Source organism: Aristolochia californica, unplaced genomic scaffold (assembly GCF_029961685.1).
Source record: "Aristolochia californica isolate CCGP_79_NKW_82.1479 unplaced genomic scaffold, dmAriCali1.0.hap1 SCAF_11, whole genome shotgun sequence".
NCBI lineage: Eukaryota > Viridiplantae > Streptophyta > Magnoliopsida > Piperales > Aristolochiaceae > Aristolochia > Aristolochia californica.
Genome location: NW_027181782.1, coordinates 12,030,685 through 12,055,537, shown reverse-complemented (window position 1 = coordinate 12,055,537; position 24,853 = coordinate 12,030,685). Strand labels below are relative to the sequence as shown.

Genomic DNA, 24,853 nt, shown 5'->3' with positions numbered 1-24,853 from the left:
TGGGTATAGACTTTAACCATAAAGGCGGGCCATTGTGCCATCCGGATTTTGTTTGATAGTGAAGATCCACTTACAACCTGTCGGTTATTTTTCAAAATGGTTGGAAAACAAGTTGACATATTTGAATCTCGTAAAGGGTTGTCATCTCTTCATCCATGGTTGTTTTCTATCCTGGATTCTATAGGGCCTTTTTATAAGACTGAGGAATAACAATAGAAGAAATAGAGGTGAGAAACTGACAACAAGATGATGATAACCATTGGGTGGAAAAAAAGAGAGCAATGGGGTGAGATGTAGAAGATCGGGTGCAGGCCCTAGGTTCTTTCCGAAGAGCATTGGGTTGGGTATCGATTGGAGGAACAAAAATAGGGGGAGGAGAAGGAGAGCTTACCTCAGAGGAATCTGGAGACTCCATAGGTGTAGTATTGGCCAATGCTTCACGGGGCGTGCAGGTTCATCAATACAATTGTGAGTTGCTGAGTCATCAATCACACAATAGGGTTTGGAAACTCATTGGCTGCAGAAAAAACCAAGTGGTGCACCAGTGGATTGATAAAAGGGTTGGTCTTCGAAGAATGTGACATCACTAGAAACAAACAATTTTTGAAGAGACGAATTGTAACATACATATCCTTTCTAAGTATGAGAGTACCGCAAAAAAAATACATTTAATTGGCCCCTGGGATCCAATTTAGTACTATGGGGGGAAGTATTATGAACAAAATAGGTACACCCAAAAACTCTCAAAGGAAGAGAGAACAACTTATCACCAATAAAAAAAATGAGAATACGGTGTCTAGTTCCCAAGCACTAAAGAAGGTAACCTGTTAATAAGATAAGTTGAAGGATAGCATGAGGCCAGTAGAAATGAGGCACGTGCATATGATGGAGGAAAACACTAGCAACCTCAAGAAGGTGTCTATTTTTTCATTCAGCCACACCATTTGGTTATGGTGTGTAGATACAAGAAGTTTGGTGAATGATGTCTTTGTCTCAGCAAAAAGATTGGAAGTCTATAAATAGATATTCATTAGCATTATCGAAGCGAAGAATCTTTAAGGTAGTGTTGAAGTGGGTAGACACTATGACACAAAAAGATTTAAAAGAGGTAAGACTTCTTATCTCTCTTTTAATAAAAACAACCTTGTAGCCCAAGAAAAATCATCTACAAAGGTAATGAAATACTTGGACCAGGAAACATTTGAGATGTTCATAGGGCCCCATATATCAATATAAACTAAAGCAAATGGGGCAACACTTTTGGTTTCACTATGAGGAGAACAAGTACTCCGCTGGTGTTTACTTATTTGATAGTCTTGACAATTGATATTAGAAATGGACTATAATGTAGGATTAATCTGTTTGAGTGATTGAATGGATGAATGTCCTAACCTATTGTGCCATTGAAGGGCTGTATGTTGAGCACTAGCATTGGCTATTACTGCTAGTGAATCAAGATAGTAGAGCTCCCCTCTTTCACAATGTCTACCAATAATCTGTTTTGTCTTCAGATCCTAAAGAACACAAGAAGTGGAAGAAAATGTAAGGGAACAATTAATTTTTTTTTGTGAGTTAACTATCGGATAAAAGGTTTAACAGAAACTTAGGAAAAAATATGACATCTTTTAAATGAAGAGTAGGTGTAGCAAATATGGCCCCACCCCAAGTACCTTGGTTTTGGATCCATCACCTATAAAAGCAAAATTTTCAGGTAAACAAGGAGATATAGAATTTAGAAGGGTACCATTACTAGTCAAGTGCTCAAAGGCCCCAGAGTCAATGATCCAAGATGGATGAGTAGCTAAAACCATACCTATTATTGAAGTAGCAGCAATAGGAGAAATCTTGTTGGAGGTGACTTGGCTGTTTGAATAAGCCATCAAACGCTTTATCTTCTGAAGTAGTGCAAATTCTTTGATAGAGAAAGTTTTTTAGCCTTGGGTGTTTTTAAGAGCCATCCTAGTGCAAGTTGACACCAGTCAGAAAGTAATAATTCTATGTAGTTAAACTGAGGATTTTCTTCTTCAACAAAAATGCTTTGATTAAAAGTACCCAATATGCAGCAATAAGGGTAATGAGACACAATGAGTGATATAGAGTAATGCTGGTTCAAAATAGACTGTTGATAGTTTGCTGAGATTAAGGAAGTCATCTGAAATCTTCCAGAAATATTAGAATACCAGGCTCGGGAGATAGCAAATTAGTTTGCTGGAATAGTGTGGCTATGGATAGCAAGGTGTTGACTAAATCTGACTAAGAATACCATCGACTAAATCAGAAAACAGCGTACCTCAAGATTGACGGAATATCAAGTTAAGCAGATTGATGAAATATCAGAGCTATCTTAACAGAATGATACCAGGTTTGGAATGATCAGGAAATCCGTCAGAAAATGAAGGACAACTATTGTATTCTTCCAAAAATAAATCTTTCAATTGTTGTATCCTGAATGATAAGGAAATCCGTCAGATAATGAAGGACAGCTATTGTATTCTTCCAAAAATAAATCATCAAGCTATTGTATCCTGAATGATCAGAAAATCCATCAGATGATGAAGGACAACTACTGCATTCTTCCAGAAATAAATCTTCCAGCTGTTATATCCTGCTATCGACGCCAATCACTTTGAGATACCAGCGTTTCCAAGCTGGGGATGATGCAAATGCCAATCACGTACAGAAATTTTGTATCCTGCTGTTCAAACGCCAATAACGTACAGTGTCACCAAGGAGCCAAGACCCAATGGTTAGCGTCCACTGGCACACTCCACCTTCTTTGAACTAGAGGGATATTTCACGCTGGCCGTTCTGTGCACAACATTCCTTCCTATTTGAACAACTAAATCTCCTTGGATGGTTCTCGGTTCAGCTTGAAGAGGATTTGTAGCACATATGATTTTGCGAGCTGAAGCAACCACTCCGCCGAGAGTCTCCGCTACCCCTTATATAGCTGTTTTCTTACTCTTCCTCTGATGGCGAGTTTTAGAAGGCCGGCCGATTTCAGCAACGGAAAGCTGCTGCTAAAAAAATAGCTGGCAATGTTAATCCGATCGGGAAACAGATGGTCCGGGAGATAGCAGTATGTGAGAGCAGAGCCAAGCTTCCTGTTTCAGCGGAAGCTTAAGGAATTGGAACTTATAGTTTTCATATTCTGGGTGCTTGTTGGTTGAACGAGAAAATACTGGCAATTTTTATACGCCAGAAGGACTGAAGACGCCTAGAGCCGAGGCCGGTGATGAGATCATAGTTGGGCAAGTATCTAAATTCTTCCGGGATCGGTTTCTGTCTCCCAACCTCAAGCTCAAGATGTCTTTCGGTTACATGCAACTGCTGGTTCCAGAAATTCTAGCCAACAACTTAAAGAGAGCCAAATTTAGCAAAGTAGCAGTGGTCTTAGAGGCAGCAATTGTTGTTCTTTATCAACGTATCCAACAAATTATAATACTAGGATACCAACAAGTATACCTACGTATGATTAACAACAAATTAGCCGTAGTAAAGCATTGTCAAAGGATTCAGCTTAACAGCAATAAACTGTTATAAGACCAAAGGAAACCATGGGGTATTAAGTTGTTCAGAGATCCGGGAACAATAATAAAAAACTTATCTTAGTCATGCAACTTCTCCATGCTGAACGATTCCTTCATGAATCATGATTTGAGTAAAAAATCTGGACTCCTGAAATAACTGGTCTGGTACAATGTTGATTTCAGGATTCCATATTATCAAGATCTTTAACCTATAACGTTGGAGTGAAGAAGGAAGAAGTAGAAGAGGAGAGAAGGAGAGCAGAAGAAGATAAGAGGGAAAAACAAATGGTCACGTGGAGGAGAGAAGAAATGGAGAGAATTAGGGTTGTGGAAGATATCCAACCCTCCCCCTTAGCCTTTATATATAGATATCAAGAGTACATAAATTATAAGTATACCTTTCACCCTACAAAGAGTGAAGAAAAGAAAAAAAACATAAGATATTTACAATAATGACACCTATGCTTGTCCATATCTTTCAATAGAAATCATTACTATATCTATGTTATTTGTTTCAAGGTGGGATCACTTCCATTACCTCTCAACTTGAGGAGGAGTGTTGAAAGATATTAATAAGTGGGAGTATCATTGATGTAATTAGTTTATGATTTTTGTCTTTTATTCAATCTTACTAGGGTGAAGAGTATACTTGTAATATTGGTACCTTCAACATCTATAAAAAAAACTTAAGGGGGGAGGGTTTGGAAAAGTCTACAACCCTATTCTTCTTCCCTTTTTCTCTCCTCAACGAGCTCCACTCTTCTCTTCCTTGTTCTCTAGGTCGTCACCTTCCTTCTCTTTCCCTCTTTCTTCTCTCCTCTCTTCCCATTCTGTCTTCCTCCTCAACTTCTTCTTCTCCTAAGATTGATTGTTCTTCATTAATCATCATGGAATCCTAAAATTAGAACTTATCATCCACATTGCAGCCAAGTTGTTCAACAGGCCACCTCGAGCCCCGTTGTCCATTTGTGAGACTTGAATTGGGTCGAAACCCATTTAACCAAGTAGGTTGACCCTACCAAGCTGTTGAATTTTGGACCCCATGATTAGAACCTCGAGCAAAACAAGAGAGGGAGAAGAGAAGGAAGAGACAAGAGAAGAAAGGAGGAGAGCAAAGACAGAACTCTGGTAGAGAAGAAAGAAAGGAAAAGAGAGAGGGAGAGCCTTTAGGGTAGGAGAGAGAGATTCCACGAATTGGGAGAAGAGGAGAGAGCTTGATGCTCGACTCCAAGCCAAGGGCCTCTATTTATAGTTTTCTTAGAGGAGTTTACAATGCCTACAATGCCCTTAGGGTTACAAGCTTTACTTGAGAAAAGACATAAGTAGACATGTTCACCTTGACTAATTACACCCTTGTGATGACACCTTATTTATAATCATGCCACCTCTCTTGGACGCGTGGGCCTTCTCCATACTCATGTGAGCTTGGGCCCATCATCTAACACTCCCCCTTAAGTTGGGGATGAGAACATATATTAAATGCTCAAATTACAAAAATAGTGAACAAAAATTTGGGAGTGACTGGCTTAGCGAGGATGTCTGCAACTTATCCTTGTGAGGATATATGTTTGAGAGATAATATGCCAGTCTGGAATTTTTTTTATAAAGTGACAATCCACCTCAATGTGTTTTTTTCTTTCATGGAAGACTGGATTTGAAGTGATATGAATCGCCACTTGATTATAGCAATATAGATCCCTAGACGTTCTATTATAGAATCGCAGTTTAGTGAGAAGGGACCTGATCCATAAAAGTTCAATGACTGTGTGTACCATGGCCCTATATTATGCTTCTACACTGGACCTTGCAACCACATTTTGTTTCTCACTTCTCCATGTAACCAAGTTTTCTCCAACCATTGTACAGTAACCCGAAGTGGATTTTCTGTCATCTGGCAATTTAGCCCAGTCTGCATCTGAGAACCCTTCTATGTTGAAGTAACCATGGTTTTTATAGAGAAACCCTCTTCCTGAAGCTCCTTTCAAATATCGCAATATTATTTCCAATGCTTGCCAATGAGTAAGTTGTGGTTTGTGCATGTATTAACTTACTACACTTACTACATATGAGATATCCGGTCTTGTTACACAAAGATAAATAAGTTTTCCCACAATTCTCTGACTTATGTATATAATTTAGTGTTTGAATCCATGGGTCTACACCCCATCATTCATATCTCCTCTAATAGATCAAGGACATATTTTCTCTAAGATAGTATAATCCCATGTTTGGACTATAACACCTCAATACCCAGAAAGTATTTTAAGTAGTCAAAGATTTTTTTACTTGAATTCTTCACATATCTTCTTTTTGGTTTCCTGAATACCATCAAAATCATTGGCAGTTAAGACAATATCATCAACTAGACTGCCAAAAGTACTTTCCCTTTGAGAGTGTTTTTAATAAACATGAAGTGATCTACTGAGAATTGGTGAAACCCAACCCGTTTTAGTGCTTGGCTAAATTTATCAAACCATGCACGAGGAGACTATTTCAATCCACATAATGATTTCCACAATCGACATACCGATTCCTCCTCAACCACAAATCCATATGTTGAATATAAATTTCTTCTCGTTGAGCATATGACTCATATATTATAAGGTTGGGGGGTATTATTGTATAGGGGTATTTGTGTCTTTTCAACACACATACCTCTAGGGTTTAATATTATATAAAGATTATGTAACCCTGATTATCATTAGTGAAAATTATCCATGTCGCTCTAATGGACGTAGGCTCAGCCGAACCATCATAAATTTTGTCTCGTCCGTTCTTAATTTTGTTCTTCATTCAACAATTGGTATCAAAGCTTCAGGAGGTTTTCCGGGTGAACTTGCTGTTTCTGGAACTCTAGAAACGCGAAAGAAATTTTTCTGGTTGGCAACGACGCAGAGAAATTTCTTTTCGGCGTTCGGCGACGATGTAGGGGAGGACGACTATTGAAATCTCAAACAGAAAAGAGCCGTTGAGCTCTGTCGTCGGGAACGCGAAGTCGGGAAGACGAACAGTGAAAAATCAAATTTGATTTCTGTTTCCTAACTTTAAAAATTACAAGTTAGGGTTAAATACAATGACTAAGGGTAAAAGGGTAAAAACATAAATATTACAAAATAATAAAAAATAATATTCTAATACTCCCCCTCAAGGTGGCTTGTAAATGTCCTTGAGAGCCATCTTGGACAACAAAGAAAAAAGGTGGGTAGAAGGGAGAGGTTTAGCAAACATGTCGGCTAGCTGGTACTGAGAACGAATGGAAAGTAACTTGAGGACTCCTGAAGTAACACGTTCACGAACAAAATGACAATCAATCTCAGTATGTTTGGTGCGCTCATGAAATGTAGGGTTAGAATCAATGTGAATTGCAGTTTGATTGTCGCAGTAGAGCAGCGCAGGAGAGTCAACTTTGACTTGAAAATCTTGAAGAAGTTGTTGTAACCAAATAAGTTCACTGGCAGTGGAAGAAAGAACTCGATATTCAGCTTCGACAGCGGAGCGGGAGACAGTGGTTTGCTTTTTGGCCTTCCAAGAGGCCAAAGAATCACCAATGAAGATGCAAAAGCCTGTAGTAGATCGGCGAGAATCAAGGCATGATCCCAATCAGCATCAGAGTAAGCGCGTACCTGCAAGGAAGAAGTAGAAGAAAACAACAAACCTTGACCAGGACTGGTCTTGAGATAACAAAACAGGTGATGAACTGCCTAGAGATGAGGAAGGCGGGGTTGGGCCACAAATTGAGTGAGCTTGTGAACGGCAAAAGTAATGTCGGGGCGAGATAAAGTAAGGTAAAGAAGTTTAGCAACAAGCCGCAGTGGGTTATATCAGGAAGCAGGTCACCGTCAATGGCAGTTAAAGGAAGCTTGGGATCCATGGGAATACTAGTGGGTTTACAAGCTAGGTAACCTGAGTCTTCAAGTAATTTTAAGGTATAATGGCGTTGAGAAAGCACAATACCGACCTTGGATTGAGCAATTTCAAGACCAAGGAAGTGCTTAAGACAACCAAGATCCCTGAGCTTGAACTGAGTATGCAGAAATTGTTTGAGCTCAGTAATAGCACTAGATGAAGGGCCAGTAAGAATGATATCATCCACATAAACCAGGAGGGCGACAAAGGAGGAGCCATGTCCTTTGGTGAAAAGAGAGTAATCGGATTTTGATTGAAGAAAACCAAAGGTGATTAAAACGTGAGAAAATTTTGAGTACCATTGGCGCAAAGCCTATTTGAGACCATAAAGGGACTTGTGAAGCTTGCAAACCAGTTTGTTGTGAGAGGAAGAGGACTCCCCCTGTCGAAGGTAGCCAAGAGGGAGATCCATATAGATTTCTTCAAAAAGATCACCATGTAAAAATGCGTTATTGACATCAAGTTGAGCAAGATGCCAACCATGGGAAGCAGCAAGGGCAAGAAGAACCTTCACCGTTACTAATTTGGCTATTGAAGAAAAGGTGTCGACAAAGTCCAAACCTTCTTGTTGGGTATAGCCTTTAGCTACCAAACGAGCCTTATGGCGCTCAAGAGAACCATCAGAGTTAAGTTTGATTTTATAAATCCATTTGCATCCAATGGTATGTTTATCAGGGGGCAGAGGAGTGACGGTCCAGGTGTGGTTTGCTTCCAGAACGGCCAACTCGTCACGCATAGCCAACCTCCATTCAGGAGACTTCACTGCTTGATGATAATATTGAGGTTCAACCTGAGAAGAGAGACTGAGTGCAAAGTGTTTGTGGCAATCAGAAAGGGCATGGTAAGAGATGGAGTTAGAGATTGGATAAGGCTGAGAGAGTGGAACAGATGGAGGAGAACCAACAAATAAATTACAGTGATAATCCTGTAAGTAATGAGGTGGATGAGTCTTCCTAGTAGATGTGCGAAGAAGAGCACCAGCGAATGAGGAAGGAACAAGTGTGGGAAGATCGTGAGGTGGATGACCAGCAACTGGAATATCAGAAATAACGGGGGTAGCGGGAATAGGGGAAGAATTGAGGTCGGGAAAAGGATGAGCTTGGAGGGAGGAGTGAGGCAAAACTAAATCAGGAAAGGGATCATTAAGTTGATCTAAACGTGTGATAGTATGGAAAGGGAAAACTTCCTCATGGAACACGACATCTCTGGAAAGAAAAACTTGTTTGGTTTCCACATCATAGAATTTATAACCTTTCACACCAGCTGGATAACCAAGGAACACACAAACCTGAGCACGAGGGTGAAACTTGGTGCGATGAGCAGCTAAGGTGGAAACAAAGGCTAAACAGCCAAAGACGCGGAAGATGGAATAATCAGGAGAAGTGTTATAGAGCAAATGGAAGGGGGTGTTATGGCGTAAGAGAGGAGAAGGAGTTTGATTAATTAAGAAAGCCGCATTAAGAATACACTCATTCCAAAAAGCGACAGAGATGCGGGATTGAAAAAACAACGATCGAGCCACATTCAAAAGGTGTTGATGTTTACGTTCAACAATCGAGTTTTGCTGAGGCCTTTCAACACATGAGAACTGGTGCAAAACTCCATGAGTTTGAAAAAAGTCAACAAAGGATAACTCAGGTGCATTATCAGATCGAAAAACCTTAATTTTGGCATTAAATTGCATAGAAACCATGTTAAAAAAATGCGGTATCACAGAGACAGCACCAGATTTAGTCTTCAATAGGTAAATCCAAGTAAATCTAGTAAAATCATCGACAAGAGTTAAGAAAAAACGATGACCAGTATAGGAAACAGTTTGATATGGTCCCCAAATATCACAGTGCACAAGATCAAAGGGAGATGCTGACAAATGATTATGAGATTCAAAAGATAATCTACGTTATTTAGAGAGAGGACATATATAACAAGGATCGGATTTATGTAATCTAGTTACATCACAGTTTAATTGATCCTTCAAAAAATCAAGTCTCTAAAAAGAAATGTGTCCTAGCCTATTATGCCAAATATGGGCAGAAATATTGTTAACAAAAGCATGAGAAACATAATTCAAATTCTGAGCACGGAAGACATAGAGATCTTGGATTTTGTCACCCTTGCCAATCGTCCTCTGGGTGGAAGGATCCTGGATAACAAAACAATCAGGAAGAAAACTTACTGTGAGGCCAGAGTTAGTAACTAAAACACTAACAGAGATCAAGTTGAATTTGAATTGAGGAACAAACAGTACGTCTTTAAGCATAAGGTGAGAATGCAATTTAATATCACCAGCAAAGTGGACCAAAAACTGAGAGTTATTGGGCAAAGTAACAGTAGTGTGTGGGATAGCATGCAAGGAAACAAAAACATGAGCATGAGAGCAGATATGTCTAGGGCTCCTGAGTCTACAATCCATGACTGAGGTGAAGAAATTAGAGGATTTAAAGTTACAAAAAAACAAGTACCTGCCAAGCAGTTTGATGTAGAAGATGTCGGAGTAGTAGTGACTGTTACTGAGCTATGCAAGTGTGTAGAAAACATTGACATGAGTTGCTGATATTGAGTAGGGTCCAGATTCTGAACAAAGCTTCCAACAGAAGGGGTGCCTTGGCTATCATCAGCAATAGAAACTTGATGAGCAGCAACATGAGGATTTTGGTGGGTTTTGGTTGCTGGGCCAGGCGGATAGCCATGAAGCTTGACACAACGAGCGATAGTATGACCAGCAATCTTGCAATGGGTACAAAAATATTTTTCCTTGTTCTGAGTCCGGGGAGCACTGTAAGTCTGATTCCGAGGAGCATTGTAATTCGGATTCCGGGGGGCACTGTAAGTGGATTGGAATCTCTAAGAGGACTGTGAGCCAGGTTTATGAATGTTTGGCTTCCCATATTTAACTGTAAAGGCCATCGTGTCAGTGGGAGTATGCGAACCCGAGGCTTGAGATGTCTTCCTTTGTTGTTCCTCTTGAACAACCAGAGAAAAAACACGATTAATAGGGGGCATCGGATCCATGAGGAGCAGCTGACCACGAACTTGGGAGAAAGAGTCATCAAGTCCCATTAAGAAGGACATAGTATATTCCATATGGTGGAAATCAGTAAGATATTTAACGCCACCACACGAGCATGTCCCACAAGAACAATTAGGGCAGTAATTGCTTAGTTCTTCCCAAATGGTTTTCAGCTTGGTGAAATAAGTGCTAACGGAATCCTTGTCTTGACACAAGGTCACCAATTCTCGTTTAAGCTGAAAAATACGCGGGCCGTTGCGCTGTTGAAAATGATCCCGAAGGTCGAGCCAAATTTCTCTGGCAGAAGTAGCAAAGATAACACTCGCAGAGATTTCCTTGGAAACCGAATTTAGGATCCAAGAGAGGACCATGTTATTATTCCGGGTCCAAGAGTTAAGCAAAATAGGATCAACACTTTGAGGTTCAGGTATGGAACCATCCACAAAACCCACTTTGTTCTTCACGGATAAGGCGATCAACATCGCACGACTCCAACACGACTCCAACTGATGTAATTTTCACTGGTGAGCAGCTGCGAGACAAGAACTTGCCTGGAGCTATCCGAGTGGTGAATATAATATGAGTTCGATGGTTCTTCAAAAATGGAACGAGACGCACTGGTTCGACGACCAGAATCAGGAGCAGTCGTCGATGAGTAAGACTCCATGGAGCGCTGACCGAAGCAGTCCACCAAAATTCACCAATCCAACAAAAATCTTAACACAAATCGGCCAACCAATAGATCCAACCAAATATTTTTCCCAAGGCCAACCGTGAATGCTGCGCGGAAAAGGACCTTCGCGACCAGCCAGAAATTTTTTTTAAAAGATCCAACCAAATATTTTCCCAGCCAATTAGGTAGCGCCTCAAAAAAATTCAATCGACCACTACCAGTACCACTGCCAACAGTTCCGTATCTCCTCAAGAACGGAAACGCCCAGACAGGAAATCGAATCGGCAGCGGAACCAAACGAAGAGAAAAAAAATTAGAAGAGGTGTGAAAGCTAACCTCTTTTGCCGGGAGATAACCAATGGAGCCAACGGAGGGAGAAATCAGCCGCTACAGAATGCCGAAGGCCGAAAATAGATCGCCGAAGGCCGGAAATCTTCGCCGAAATCCGTCCTCTCGGTAACGAGGACAGAAAAATCAGAGACGGAGTGAGCCACTGCTGGAAAACCAGACGGAAAAATAACCAATGGAGTGAGCCGCTGCTGGAAAACCGATGGCCGAAGCCAGTCGCCAAATTTTTTGGGGAAAGGGACGAGTAGAGGTCCGTCGTCCGGAGATAATCAGAGAATGAGGATTGATCGCTCAGATACCATATTGAAATCTCAAACGGAAAAGAGCCGTTGAGCTCTGTCGTCGGGAACGCGAAGTCGGGAAGACGAACAGTGAAAAATCAAATTTGATATCTGTTTCCTAACTTTACATTTTACAAGTTAGGGTTAAATACAATGACTAAGGGTAAAAGGGTAAAAATATAAATATTACAAAATAATAAAAAATAATATTCTAATAACGACGAAGACGGCGGGGCGACAGTGATACGAGGTCGCAGAGAAGGCGGGGTCGCAGTGAGACGACCACGTTTCGATTTCTCGGCTTAATCCCGTTGTCGGTGAGAATTCGTCTGAAGAGGGAGAAGCTTCGCAGGAGGACGACGGACAACCCTACGGAGTCGCTACCGGGGACAACGATGGAAACGACGGGCGGCGACGGAGAACGCGGGTCTGCTGAGCGAAATCGTCAATGAAAAAGCGTAGTCCGATAGCAGCCTGTGAGAAATCGTCGAAGATGGGTCTTTCTGCCGGTGACGGGACCGTGAACCACTCCCTCCCGTCATCGCTGTCGCAGACGATGGGAGGCGACAGGCAGCTGGAGACGACGGGAGGCACATGGCCGTTGTGAGTTCGCTGCGAACGAACGACGACGGTCGTCATAGCGCGGGACGACCGTAATTTTTTTTTTTTCATTGCTCTCGTTGCGGAGGAGAAAACTAGACTCTGATGCACGACACGTCTAACCTGACATTTGGCATGTCAGAATTTTTTTCTAACGAGGTGTGTTGGCGCATTTCGAGGGTTGCAATTGCACGTTGTGCACCTTTGACGACTTGTAGAGAACAAGTCAGGCTATGATGACTGGGGTTTTTTCTGCCAAGTTTGATATGATAAAATTCAGCGGCATTGGGAATTTTGGATTATGGCAGAGGAAGGTGAAAGACCTGTTAGTATTGCAGGGCATGTTGAATGCACTGTACGGAAAACAACTGGTAGGAATAAATGACATGGATTGGAAAGAAATGGAAATGAAGGTTGTGGCGACTATTAGGCTTTGTTTGGCTGATGATGTGATGTATCACGTCATGGATAAGGAATCACCGGCGGTAGTTTGGTTGAAACTGGAAAGTCAGTATATGTCTAAGTTGTTGACGAACAAGCTCTATCTTAACCAGAAAATGTACGGTCTTAAGATGACAAAGGGCTCGGATCTGAGCCAGCATATCAACGTTTTCAATCAGCTCATTAGTGATTTGAGGCGGGTTGATGTGAAGTTCGAAGACGAAGACAAAACGTTAATGTTGCTGAATTCCCTATCGAATTCTCCTACGTATGAAAATTTGGTTACGACTTTGATGTGGGGAAAAGAAACTCTTGAATTAGAGGAAATCACAAGTGCTCTATTAGGCTTTCATCAGAGGAAGAAAGCCAGTGATGAAACTTCACAAGGTGAAGGACTTGTGGTGAAGGGTAACTAGGAATGTGGAAGAAACAAGTCTCGGAGTGGATTGAGAAAGAACAAATCTCGGTCTAAATCCAAGAAGAGGAAAGACATCACGTGTTTTAAGTGCGGGAAAGAGGGGCACATAAAATGGGATTGTCTAGAGAAAAAGAAAGGGAACGCAGAGAGCAGAAAGGGTCCATCAAAGTTTGCAAATGTAGTGGAAGAAGAAGACTGAGAAAGTGGTGACGGGGATATGCTTTCTGTCTCATCCAGTTCAGATCATCTAAGAGATTCTTGGATTCTGGATTTGGTATGCTCTTATCACATGACACCAAATAAAGATTGGTCTCATACCTATAGGTTAGTAAACTCTGGTTCTGTTATGATGGGTAATGATGCTTCATGCAAAATTGTTGGAATAGGGAGTATACAATTAAAATATTTGATGGCGTGATTAGAATGTTGTGTGATGTTAAATACATACCTGATTTAAGAAAGAATCTGATTTCATTGGCCACTTAAGACTGTAACGGATATAGTTACAAGTCTGAAAGTGGAATAATGAAAGTTAGTAAAGGTGTCTTAACAGTGATGAAGGGATAAAAAATATTTGGCAATATCTATACATTGTAAGGTACCACAATTGTAGGTGGAGTTGTAGTTGTAGAGTCTGAGTCAGACTATACAGTCTTATGGCATATGCGGTTAGGTCATATGGGAGTGTGTGGGATGATGGAGCTTCATAAGAGAAATCTATTGAAGGGTATCAAAACATGCAAGCTTGATTTCTGGAAGTTTTGTGTTCTTGGGAAACAAAATAAGGTGCAGTTCAAGGCACACACAAGACGGAGGGGATTCTAGACTACGTTCACTCAGATGTTTGGGGGCCAGTAACAGTAGCATCCCGAGGAGTACACATGTATTTTGTGACCTTTTTGATGACTACTCACGAAAATTTTGGGTGTACTTCATGCAACACAAGTCAGAAACGTTTGTCAAGTTTAAGTTGTGGAAAGTTGAAGTAGAGAACCAGATAGGGAGGAAGATTAAATGTGTCCAATCAGACAATGGTACTGAGTACAAAGACTCAAAGTTCAAGGAGTTGTGTGAGCAACATGGAATTAAGAGACACTTCACAATACGCAAGGTACCACAATAGAACGGTGTGGCGGAAAGATTGAACAGAACTATAGCTGAAAAACGCTCGATGTCTCAAGTTGAATGCATGACTTGCAAAGAACTTTTGGGCTGAAGCAGTGAATATGACATGTTTCTTAATTAACAAATCACTTAGAGCAACACTAGATGGGAAAGTATCAGAGGAGGTGTGGACAAGCAGTGAGGTAGACTACTCTGGTTTGAGAATGTTTGGTTGTCCAACCTATGTACATGTTTCTAGTGAGGAGAGGTCGAAATTTGATGCGAAGTCTAGACAATGTATCTTTCTGGTCTATCAGAAAGGGGTTAAAGGCTTCAAGTTCTGAGAGTTGAAGGCAAACAAGATGGTGATCAGTAGATATGTGGTTTTTGATAAAAATAACCATGTTGTAGCATACTCAGGAAGAAGAGAAATAGATGCCAGAAAATTACAGCACCAATGAACATGTGGAGCTAGAGAACCATGGTAGAGAAAAGGATACTAAACCTACAGAAAGTTCTAGCTCAGGTGATCAGCAGCATCACCGTATCGCCACAGACAAACCTAAACGTATTATCAAGCCACCTACCAGGTATGGTTTTAAAGATTTGGTTTCTTATACGCATATTACCAGTAGCGGGGATCCAACTACTTTTTAGGAGTCAGTACAAAGCCAGGAGAAAAATAGATGGATGGGTGTTATGGTCGAGGAGATGGAGTCTCTGCATAATGGGAGTTGGTGGAGCTTCCCAAGGGGAAGAGAGTGATAGGGTGCAAGTGGGTCTATAAGAAGAAATAAGCAGTATCAGAAAAGGAGGGGGGAAAATTCAAGGCTTGTCTGGTAGCAAAGGGTTACTCACAGAAGAAAGGAGTTGACTATGATGAGGTCTTTTCTCCTATGGTCAGACACACCTCCATCAGGGCAGTGTTGGCATTAGTAGCACATTTGGACATGCAGTTGGAGCAAATGGATGTAAAAACAGTTTTCTTTCATGGTTACTTGGAGGCACAAATTTACATGGTACAACTAGAAGAGTTTAGTCACCCTGGATAGGAACATTTGGTCTGTAATTTGAAGAAATCACTTTATGGGCTAAAGTAGTCTCCGAGGCAGTGGTACAAGCGATTTGATTCTTACACGATCCAGATTGGCTACAAGAGATGTGAGTATGATTATTATGTTTATGTAAAAAGCGCTGATGATGATTCTTTTATTTTTCTGCTACTTTATGTGGATAATATGTTGATTGCTGCAAAAAATATGAGTGACATCAACAAGTTGAAGACTTTGCTGAACAAAGAATTTGACATGAAATATTTGGGAGCGGCCAAGAAGATTCTTGGGATGGAGATTCGCAAGGATAGAGCTTCAAGGAGATTATGACTATCTCAGCATAGCTATGCTGAGAAGGTGTTGGACAGGTTCAACATGGGTAATTCAAAACCAGTAAGTACACCTTTGGCAAATCATTTTAGATTGTCTACCTCTCAGTGCCCAAAGATAGATGATGAAGTTCATGATATGTCAAATGTCTCATATGCCAGTGCAGTGGGGTGTTTGATGTATGCAATGGTTTGTACGAAACCAAATTTGGCACAAGCTGTCAGCGTGGTTAGCAAGTTTCTTTCAAATCCGGGTCGACAACATTGGGATGCAGTCAAGTGGATCTTTAGATACTTGAGGGGTACTACAGACTATGGCATCATGTTCAGCAGACAACAGAGTGTTCCTTTAGTTATGGGATTTGTGGATGTAGACTATGCAGGGGACTTGGATGACAGGAGGTATACCACAGGTTATGTATTTACTCTTGTGGGAGGACCTATTTGTTGGAAGTCCATGGTACAGTCTATAGTTGCACTATCTACTACTGAATCAGAGTATATGACAGTAGCTAAGGCATCCAAGGAGGCTTTATGGCTTACAAGATTGGTCAAGGAGTTGGATGTTCAGCAAGGTGGAGTTCAATTGCATTGTGACAATCAAAGTGCCATTTATTTGGCAAAGAACCAGGTGTATCATGCAGGATCAGGGAATTGGTTTTATTAGGTGAACTACTGCTTGAAAAAGTTCATACTTCTGAGAATGCAGCAGACATGTTGACAAATCCTGTTATTACAGATAATTTCAAACACTACTTGGACTTGATAAATGTCTCCAGTTGCTAGATGATAGACGGCCCCCAGCCTATTGTTCCAAGTGGAGTCCTTAAGTTATTCTTTCTTTTATGAAGGGGTGAATATTCGCCAAGGTGGAGATTGTTGAGCATATGGCTCATATACTATAAGGTTGGGGATATTATTGTGCAGGGGTATTTGTGTCTTTTTGACACAAATACCTCTAGGGTTTAATATTATATAAAGATTATGTAACCTTGATTATCATTATTGAAAATTATCCCTGTCGCTCCGGTGGACGTAGGCTTAGCTGAACCACCGTAAATTTTGTCTCGTTTGTTCTTAATTTCGTTCTTCATTCAACACTTCTTTAATATCCCCATTCGGGAAAGCATTTTTCACATCAAGTTGATAGACCGACCAGGAGGAATTAGCAGCAAGGGATAATAATATACGTACCGAGTTCAATTTGGCCACTAAAAAGAATGTTTCTTCATAATCGATCCCATAACACTGAGTATAGCATTGGGCAACGAAGGGTGCCTTAAGGCGAGCAACTGATCCATCTGGTTTATGTTTAACTGTATATACCCACTTACAACCTATGGGTTTTTATCCTAAAGGAAGGGGAACTAGAGCCCATGTCTGATTCTCATATAGTGCATGCGTTTCTTCTTCCATTGCCGCTTTCTATCCTGCCTCAGAGCCTCCTAATAGGACTATGATACAAAGATGGAGGAGATAGATGCAATAAATTGACAACATGAAGAAGACAAATGATGATGAAACACAAAATTGGATATGGGGTGAGAAGTAGAGGGCCTAATGCAAGTTCTGGGTTCTTTCCTTAAGGCGGTATGTCGAGTATCTTATTGTGGTCCAAATGTAACTAGAGGAGATGGACTTGCCTCTATGGGATCCATAAACTCCACATGCATGGTGTCGTCCAATGCTTCAGGGGGTTGAAGCGTATCCACAACAAGGGGCACAACTGGTCGAGGAGAGGCTTGTACAGAGGAGAGACCTGAAGGAACATTTTCAGAGTAGTATGAAGTGTCTTTAAAAAAGGGTCACGTCCCTAGACACAAGTTACTTTTGGAGAGTAGGATTATAGAAAACATATCCCTTTTATGTACGAGAGTATCCTAAGAAGGTACACTTGATAGATTTTGGATCAAGTTTACTTCGATGTGGTGATGTAATATGAACAAAACATGTACACCCAAAAACTTTAAAGGGAAGCGAACAAGGGTCCTCTATTATGGTCTTGGGGTTAAGAACCTATGCTTTCCACTCCTAATAGGCAGGTCTTTTGGGATGTATTGGCTAGGTGCTTAACATTTGGGATCAGAACTGGTGCTACGTCCCGAGTTCGACTCCCGCGTGGGGCGTCTGTGTGTGTTAATCCCAGGCGTTCTGATAGCTGCATGTGATTAATCTTGGCTGGCGGCTGCATGTGTTAATCCTGGCTGTCGTGGTCGTCGGCTCGTGAAGGTGGGTGTATTGTTATGGTCCAAGGGTTAAGTACCTATGCCTTCCGCTCCTAACAGGCCGGTCTTTTGGGATGTATTGGCTAGGTGCTTAACATCTTCATTGAGAAATAATAACTAGTATGGGGATTTATGACCGAGAACGGATGATGGCAGCCTATTAATAAGAAACTCGCAGTAAGTATGACATCTGGCTAATAGAAGTATTGTACTTTCATGGTGTATAACAAGCCACGAGCTACCTCTAGTAGATGACGGTTCTTCTATTCTGATTCGCTGTTTTGTTGAGGGGTATAGACACAAGACTTTTGATGGATAATGCCATTTTCTTGGAAAAAAAAGAGAAGGCCGCTAGAGAGATTTTCTTTGGCATTATCAGAGTGAAGTTCTTTTATTTTTTTACCAAATTGAGTGACCACCATAGCATGAAAGGACTTAAAGATGGATAAAATTTCATATCTCTCTTTAAAAATAAATATTCATATGACACGAGTAAAATAATCAATAAAGGTAATAAAGTACTTAACTCGGGAAATGTTTGAGACGCTCAAAGGTCCCCATACATCTGTGTGGATCAAAGAAGAGGGAGCGACACCTTTAAGTTCATGCCGAGGAGAATATGTGGTCCTCTAGTGTTTGCTCAGTTGACACACTTCACAATTTAAATTGGATAATATTTTAAATGTTGGAAAGCGAAGGTGAAGAGATTGCTTCATTGTAAGATCCTAAAATACACAGTTTGTGTGTGAGAAGGTGATGGAGCAATTGAATGTTTAGTAAGCTGATTAACATATAAGAGGTTCAAGGGAAATGTAGGAATAAAGAGGATATTTGTAAGCGATAGTGATGGCGTAATAGAGGTGGATCCTTTCCTGAGACTTTAGTTCGGGATCCATCAACTATGGTAACAAATTTATTAGAAAAACAAGGAGAGATAAAGTGGAGTAGACCTTTGTAACCTGTGAGATGCTCAAAGGCCCTTGAGTCAATAATCTAGGATGAAGAGGAGGTAGTGGCAGAGAGCTTACCTGAAGTGGTGGTGGCAATAGTAGTGGTGGAGGAGCTTGGAGAAGAGACCATCCAAGTTTTCATTCTCTAGAAGAGGTCATACTCATCATCAGTGAGGGTCTTTGTGTCTGACGGTGGTGTAGACTTGTCCTGCTTTGCGCCACTAATTGAGGCTTGAGTAGTCATCGACGATTCAGGCTTGCCATGGAGTTTCCAACAATGTTCAATGGTGTGGCCATGCCTCTCACAATGAGTGCATTCCTTGTTATCTATTCTGGAGACACCAATCCTTCCACCTCTTCCTCGACCTCCTTTATAATTTCTGCCACGGCCTCGGCCTCGGAATCAGTTGGTTGGTGTGCCCCTGTTATCGGAGTACATAGTTGATGATAGTTCAGTAGGAGAGGGGGAAGACGAGTCTGGAATGCGGAGTAAGGTGGTACATTATGCATCATCAAATGTGGGAATAGTGGAGGAGCTAAGGAGTTAAGTTTTAAGTACATCAAGATATGGCTTAATACTTGCTAAACAGATAGTCATTGCTAAGGCTTCCTTCTATTTGTCTTGAATAGAAATATCAGAAGAGCCAGGCTAAGCTAGCTTCCATTCTTGAAGAAGACCTTCGAATTTTGCCAAGTACTCATGTATATTTTTTCCTTATTTAGTATTCAACATACTTTAGAGGATAACAAATGGCCTTTGTAGGTTATCAGAGATAGAGTACAATTTGATACATGTATCCCAAACCTGTTTGGTTGTATCCAGATGGACTGTATTGTTGGCTACTTGTTCTTCCATATTTATTGATGAGCCAACTAACTACCAAGGTATCATTTTCCAACCACTTAATTATAAGTGTTATCTTCTTCATCAATAGGTGGTCCGAGCTTGGTAAGGTGACCTAGTAGGTCTTGGGTAATAAGAAACCTTTTTAATTGTTTTGTACCAGCTCAAACAATTAGATACCCCTCTTAAGGGTATGGTGTTAATCCTAAGAACATCGTTCTTATGTCCAATATGTTCTTCACCCATGGGAGGCTAGTAAAATTTGTAAAGGATGAAGGGAGAAAGTAATGTTCAAGCCTAACCGAACCAAATCAAAGAACCCAAGTGTCAACTTGAACCAACTTGGCTTAAGGACGAATCCAAGCCCAATCTTCCAATTTCAACCGGGAATCAATTATTGAATTAAGGAAACTCTTGGCTGGCCAAAAAATCATATCTTTCTTACAAAAATAATAATCAAATTTTCCACCAAATCATGATCTTTAGAACATCTTTCACAAATCAGCCACTTCCAAATATAAATTGTGTCATCTTTATGAAATGACTTATTTACAATCATGTCATCTCTCTCCCTAAAAAAAAAACAAAAAAATCTGCTGGCCTCTCTCTCTCTGTATAGAGACCAGTAAAGTGTCAATTTTACTTAGTTCATTTACCGTTTGATTTAATATAATAAAAGTTTTACTTAATTAAATAATCAGAGAGAGAGAGAGAGAGAGAGAGAGAGAGGAAAGGTCCGTTCACCCCCCCCCCCCCCCCCCCCCCCCCCCCCCCCTCCCCCTGCCTCCTCTCTATGCACTAAGAAATGTACCTGCTCACTTTACAGAATGACCCTGTTTATTTGTCTAATTTGCTGGAATGACACGAGTTCAATACCACAAGCTTAAAAAAAGCTCCATCTCCTGTTCCCAAAATTACATAATTGGATAATCATCTTCTTTCCCTCAATACTATATGGGAAATGAAATAATGACGAAACTCAGACCAATCCAGCCAAAGATGGTTGGCTGATGGCAGAAAACAATTTCAATACTCAAAAGACAAAAAGACAGGAAGGAAAATTCTACATAGAAGAAAGAGAGAGAGGGAGCAACGGCATCAGTTATAACAACCTTCAACATCATGTCCAACCTTTCCTACTAAAATTCTGTAACTCCCCAAAAAAGTAGCTGATGATGACCAAAGGATAAGTCTCAAATAGAGAGTTACTTCTGTCTTTCTCCTTCCCTTTGTATATAGAAGAATTAAAGAAGAACAAATAATAATAATAACCGCCAAGAGGGGACTTAACAGGCCTTATCACATGGTTCCTTAAGCCTTGTCCCACTTGAGGTGCTTCACAGTCTCCCAGGTGAAATCAGGGTCATCACGTCCAAAATGCCCATAAGCTGCAGTTTTCTGGAATCGGTAGTTTCCTCCTCTCTTCAGGTCCAAGTTGATGGCCATCATCCCTGGCCTGAAATCAAAGTTTTCCTTGATCAGATCAAGAATTTCCTTGTCCGGGATCTTCCCTGTCTTGTATGTGTCAAGAAACACGGACAGTGGCTCCGGCACTCCAATGGCGTAGGACACCTGCACAATGCAGCGCCTCGCAAGACCTGAAGCAACAATACTTTTTGCAGCCTGCCTCACAATGTAGGCACCGCTCCGGTCAACCTTGGTTGGGTCCTTACCAGAGAAAGCACCTCCTCCATGGGCACCCCATCCTCCATAGGTGTCAATAATGATCTTGCGCCCAGTGAGTCCAGCATCACCATGAGGCCCGCCAATGACAAACCGTCCTGATGGGTTGAGGTGGAAGATGGTGCCTTCGTCAAGGTATTTAGCAGGGACAACAGGCTTGATCACATGTTCCATCAAGTCCTCGGCAATCTGTTCATTGGTGATTGACTCATCATGTTGTGTTGAAATAAGGATGGTGTGAACTCTAATGGGAACCATTGCTCCACCCTCATTCTGGTACTCAACAGTAACCTGGGTCTTTCCATCCGGACGAACCCAGGGGCAGATCCCATTCTTGCGAACCTCCGTCAGCGTAGCCCCAAGTTTGGTTGCTAGAACATGGGTGAGAGGCATCAATTCAGGGGTCTCATCTGTGGCATAGCCAAACATGTGACCCTGATCACCAGCCCCAATCTCCTCAGGTTTCCTAGTGAGGTGGCCATGTACACCCTGGGCAATGTCAGGGCTCTGTTGTTCAATGAAGACGAGGACCTTGCACTTGTCAGCATCAAGACCAACATCCTCAGACACAAATCCAATGTTACGGCAGGTGTCACGCACAATTTTCTCATAGTCGACCTGGGCCTTGGTCGTTATCTCACCAAAGACCATGACCATGTTTGTCTTGGTGCATGTCTCACAGGCAACCTTGCTTTCAGGGTCTTGTTCAAGGCATGCATCGAGGATAGCATCTGAGACTTGGTCACAGAGCTTGTCAGGGTGACCCTCATTTACAGACTCTGATGTGAACAAAAAGGTGTCCATCTGTGCAGAAAACAAATTAAAATGTTTTAGAAGCATCAAGGTAAAAGTAGATAATAGACAAATTATTATCATCATTACCACCATATCATCCGATAAATATCTCTTCTTGAAATCTACTACATGAACATCCTCCTTTCTGCCTCATCAGGTGTGTATGTTTTACATGACTTTGGAACTAGTCAGTCAAATAGTAACCAAGATAGACACTTAGACAATAAGCTTCCGATTAACACATAAAGTAACTCATTCAACTTTGAAAACACATTGTATGAATAGTGGTTATCAAATTAGATTCAGTAGGATGTCTTTGCTAAAGGATAGTCCAACAAAAGTTTACAATCTTGTGAAGAAGACTGTGATGTAGGATTGGAGACAGATTAACATGCATAGAAAAGAAAAGAGAAAAACCAAATTTCCTATCCAAATATGAGAGAAGTATGAGAATTTCCATACTTAAAGCTCTCTAAAGACCAAGCAGCTTATTATACCAATTCCCACACAACAAATAACTCTAGGATGCTTAAAAGAAACTTCTGCCAGCTATCACATATTAAGCAGGTTTATAAGGCCAGGTTTTATGTCACCAGCATCAATCTTCAACCAGTAAAACACCATCTCCATTAAATACAGCGTTCCATTGATTAAAAATCATAGGAAAATAGGTAGTGGGATAAAAGATGTCAATTCTTGAATAAAATAAATCACAACTGATAGTAAACTTTGCTCAAACCTAAAAACCACCATTAATCAATTAAGAAAAGCCATTAGACAAGAGAACAGTGACAAGTCAAAACATTTTTTTAACTGCATCTATAAATATTGAAATAAAGAAAATCAACAGTCTAGATCTGCATGTTCGGTCTTTTCCCTTTTTGGGGCCAAACAATTAAAGGAACCATCTAGTAGGTTCTACAAATTAGCAGTTCAAGAATATGCATAAACTGACTACCACAAACAAAAGAATAGACCATAAAAAAGGACATCCCAAGATCTAGTGAACGGGACACCCTCTCAAATTTTCCCCTATCAAGGAAAACAGTTACCTCCAAATAAAATAAGTTCTCAGCCAAAGTTGAAACTAATATAAGACTGGATTAACTGTACAAAAAAAATGACGCAAAGAAATCTTGACAGATTCAATTCTAGCAATTTCAGCATCGAACAAAAACTAAGATTTGGGTAAGTTCTAACTCTAAAGATCAAAGAGACGAAGCAATGTGACATTATCGTCCCAACAGTTTAGAACTCCAACAGCAAAAGACAGAACAAAAGAGTGACAATGGCGACTGTCCAAGAGGATCGCATATCCACAACATTATCAAAAGGACGAGACAATCAAAAGAAAAACAATCGAACGTTCGAATCTGGCGACAGTAAACTTTCTACCATATAATATTAAAATATAAGCCATAGTAAAGACGCGCCTACTATTCTCATGTGAGATCTAGAAAACCAGATCTCAGAGCTAATCGGACCCAATGCGACTAATACGAAAACGAACTAAACAGAAAAGGAGACCAAATAATAATCTAAATCAAAGAAGGAAAGAAACCAAGATCCGGTCAAGCTCAGAAAGAAAAAGCCAATGCGGACTCTATGTAGCAGTATTACCCATCATCATTTTATCAACAACGAAAAACCCAAACAGATAAAGTCCCATTTACCAAGATTCCAGATTAATTTCTACACTAGAAAAAAAAACACCAGAGACAAGATCCAGATCTCAACCGAAACAACCACAAAAAGGATCTAGAATACAACCAACAAGAAAGGCAAGTCAGAGATTTGCGAGAGAGGACTCACGGTTGTTCAAGGAGACCGATGCACGTCAGTTACAGACGATTTGGCAGGAGAGGATATGGGAGATATGAGATTGGGGTTAGGAGCAGATACTTATATAATGCTCTCGGAGGGCATGCAATGAACGGAGACGGGATTGCGTCTGACTCGCTCCTCTTTTCACCAACCGCTCGGTTGTTGTCCAGCACTCCTGCGCCACCGGTTCCCAACGACCCATATTTGTCATGTCTGCAGGTGCCAGGTAGACGTTGCGGAGGTCCCTTAACCCTGCTTTCTATTTTGAAGCCACCGTCGTTGAGTGCAGCCACCGCGAGTAGAGATTTGCTTAGCAAGTGTTTTCCGAGTCACAGCTTCAACTCAGGTCGGTTAACCTGGAATTGGAGGCTTCAGAGGTGGCTCGAGGGCGTGGAATTTTGTTTTAGGTGATTCCCCCTTGATGGTCTTGAGTTCTGCCTTAGACTCGGGCGATTCAACTGAGTAAGTTCCTGAGTCTGAGTTATGTGTACCCGTGCATCTTATCCTAGTTCCCAATATTCATATGGTCACTTCTGCAAATTGTCACGTGTCCCATTAGAAATGGTGTAAGACTAAATTAAGTAGATTGTTATGAGACATAGAAGAAATAAATTATACATTGAGACTCTAACATCACCGACTAAATTAGGTAATGGTGTAGTATTAAGATATGACTTCTAGGTGACAACAAAAGAAAACATACAAGAAATAAATGGTATATTGAGACTCTAACATCGTTAGCTGAATTGGATAATGATATAATATTAAAATATGACTTCCTTCTAGGAGACAACAATAAGAAAACACAGAAGAAATAAATGGTATATTGAGACTCTAACA

The 24,853-nt window shown here is 40.8% G+C and overlaps 2 protein-coding genes across 2 annotated transcripts; both read right to left on the bottom strand.

Annotated features, from left to right (window-relative positions):
- Nucleotides 1-10,280: 10,280 nt before the first annotated feature.
- On the bottom strand, nt 10,281-10,928 carry LOC137943624 (uncharacterized). Its single transcript, XM_068789080.1, has one exon. The coding sequence runs from the start codon at nt 10,926-10,928 to the stop codon at nt 10,281-10,283; it is 648 nt and encodes a 215-aa protein (XP_068645181.1).
- A 9,602-nt stretch (nt 10,929-20,530) lies between these two features.
- LOC137944611 (S-adenosylmethionine synthase 3) lies at nt 20,531-24,203 on the bottom strand. Its single transcript, XM_068790305.1, has 2 exons — nt 24,002-24,203; nt 20,531-22,198 (listed from the first exon to the last, which is right to left on the bottom strand). The coding sequence occupies exon 2, from the start codon at nt 22,196-22,198 to the stop codon at nt 21,023-21,025; it is 1,176 nt and encodes a 391-aa protein (XP_068646406.1). The 5' UTR covers nt 24,002-24,203; the 3' UTR covers nt 20,531-21,022.
- Nucleotides 24,204-24,853: the final 650 nt, after the last annotated feature.

Excerpts from the sequence above, each read along its gene's own strand:
- LOC137943624 (XM_068789080.1), bottom strand. The coding sequence starts at position 10,928 with ATGTTGATCGCCTTATCCGTGAAGAACAAAGTGGGTTTTGTGGATGGT.
- LOC137944611 (XM_068790305.1), bottom strand. The coding sequence starts at position 22,198 with ATGGACACCTTTTTGTTCACATCAGAGTCTGTAAATGAGGGTCACCCT.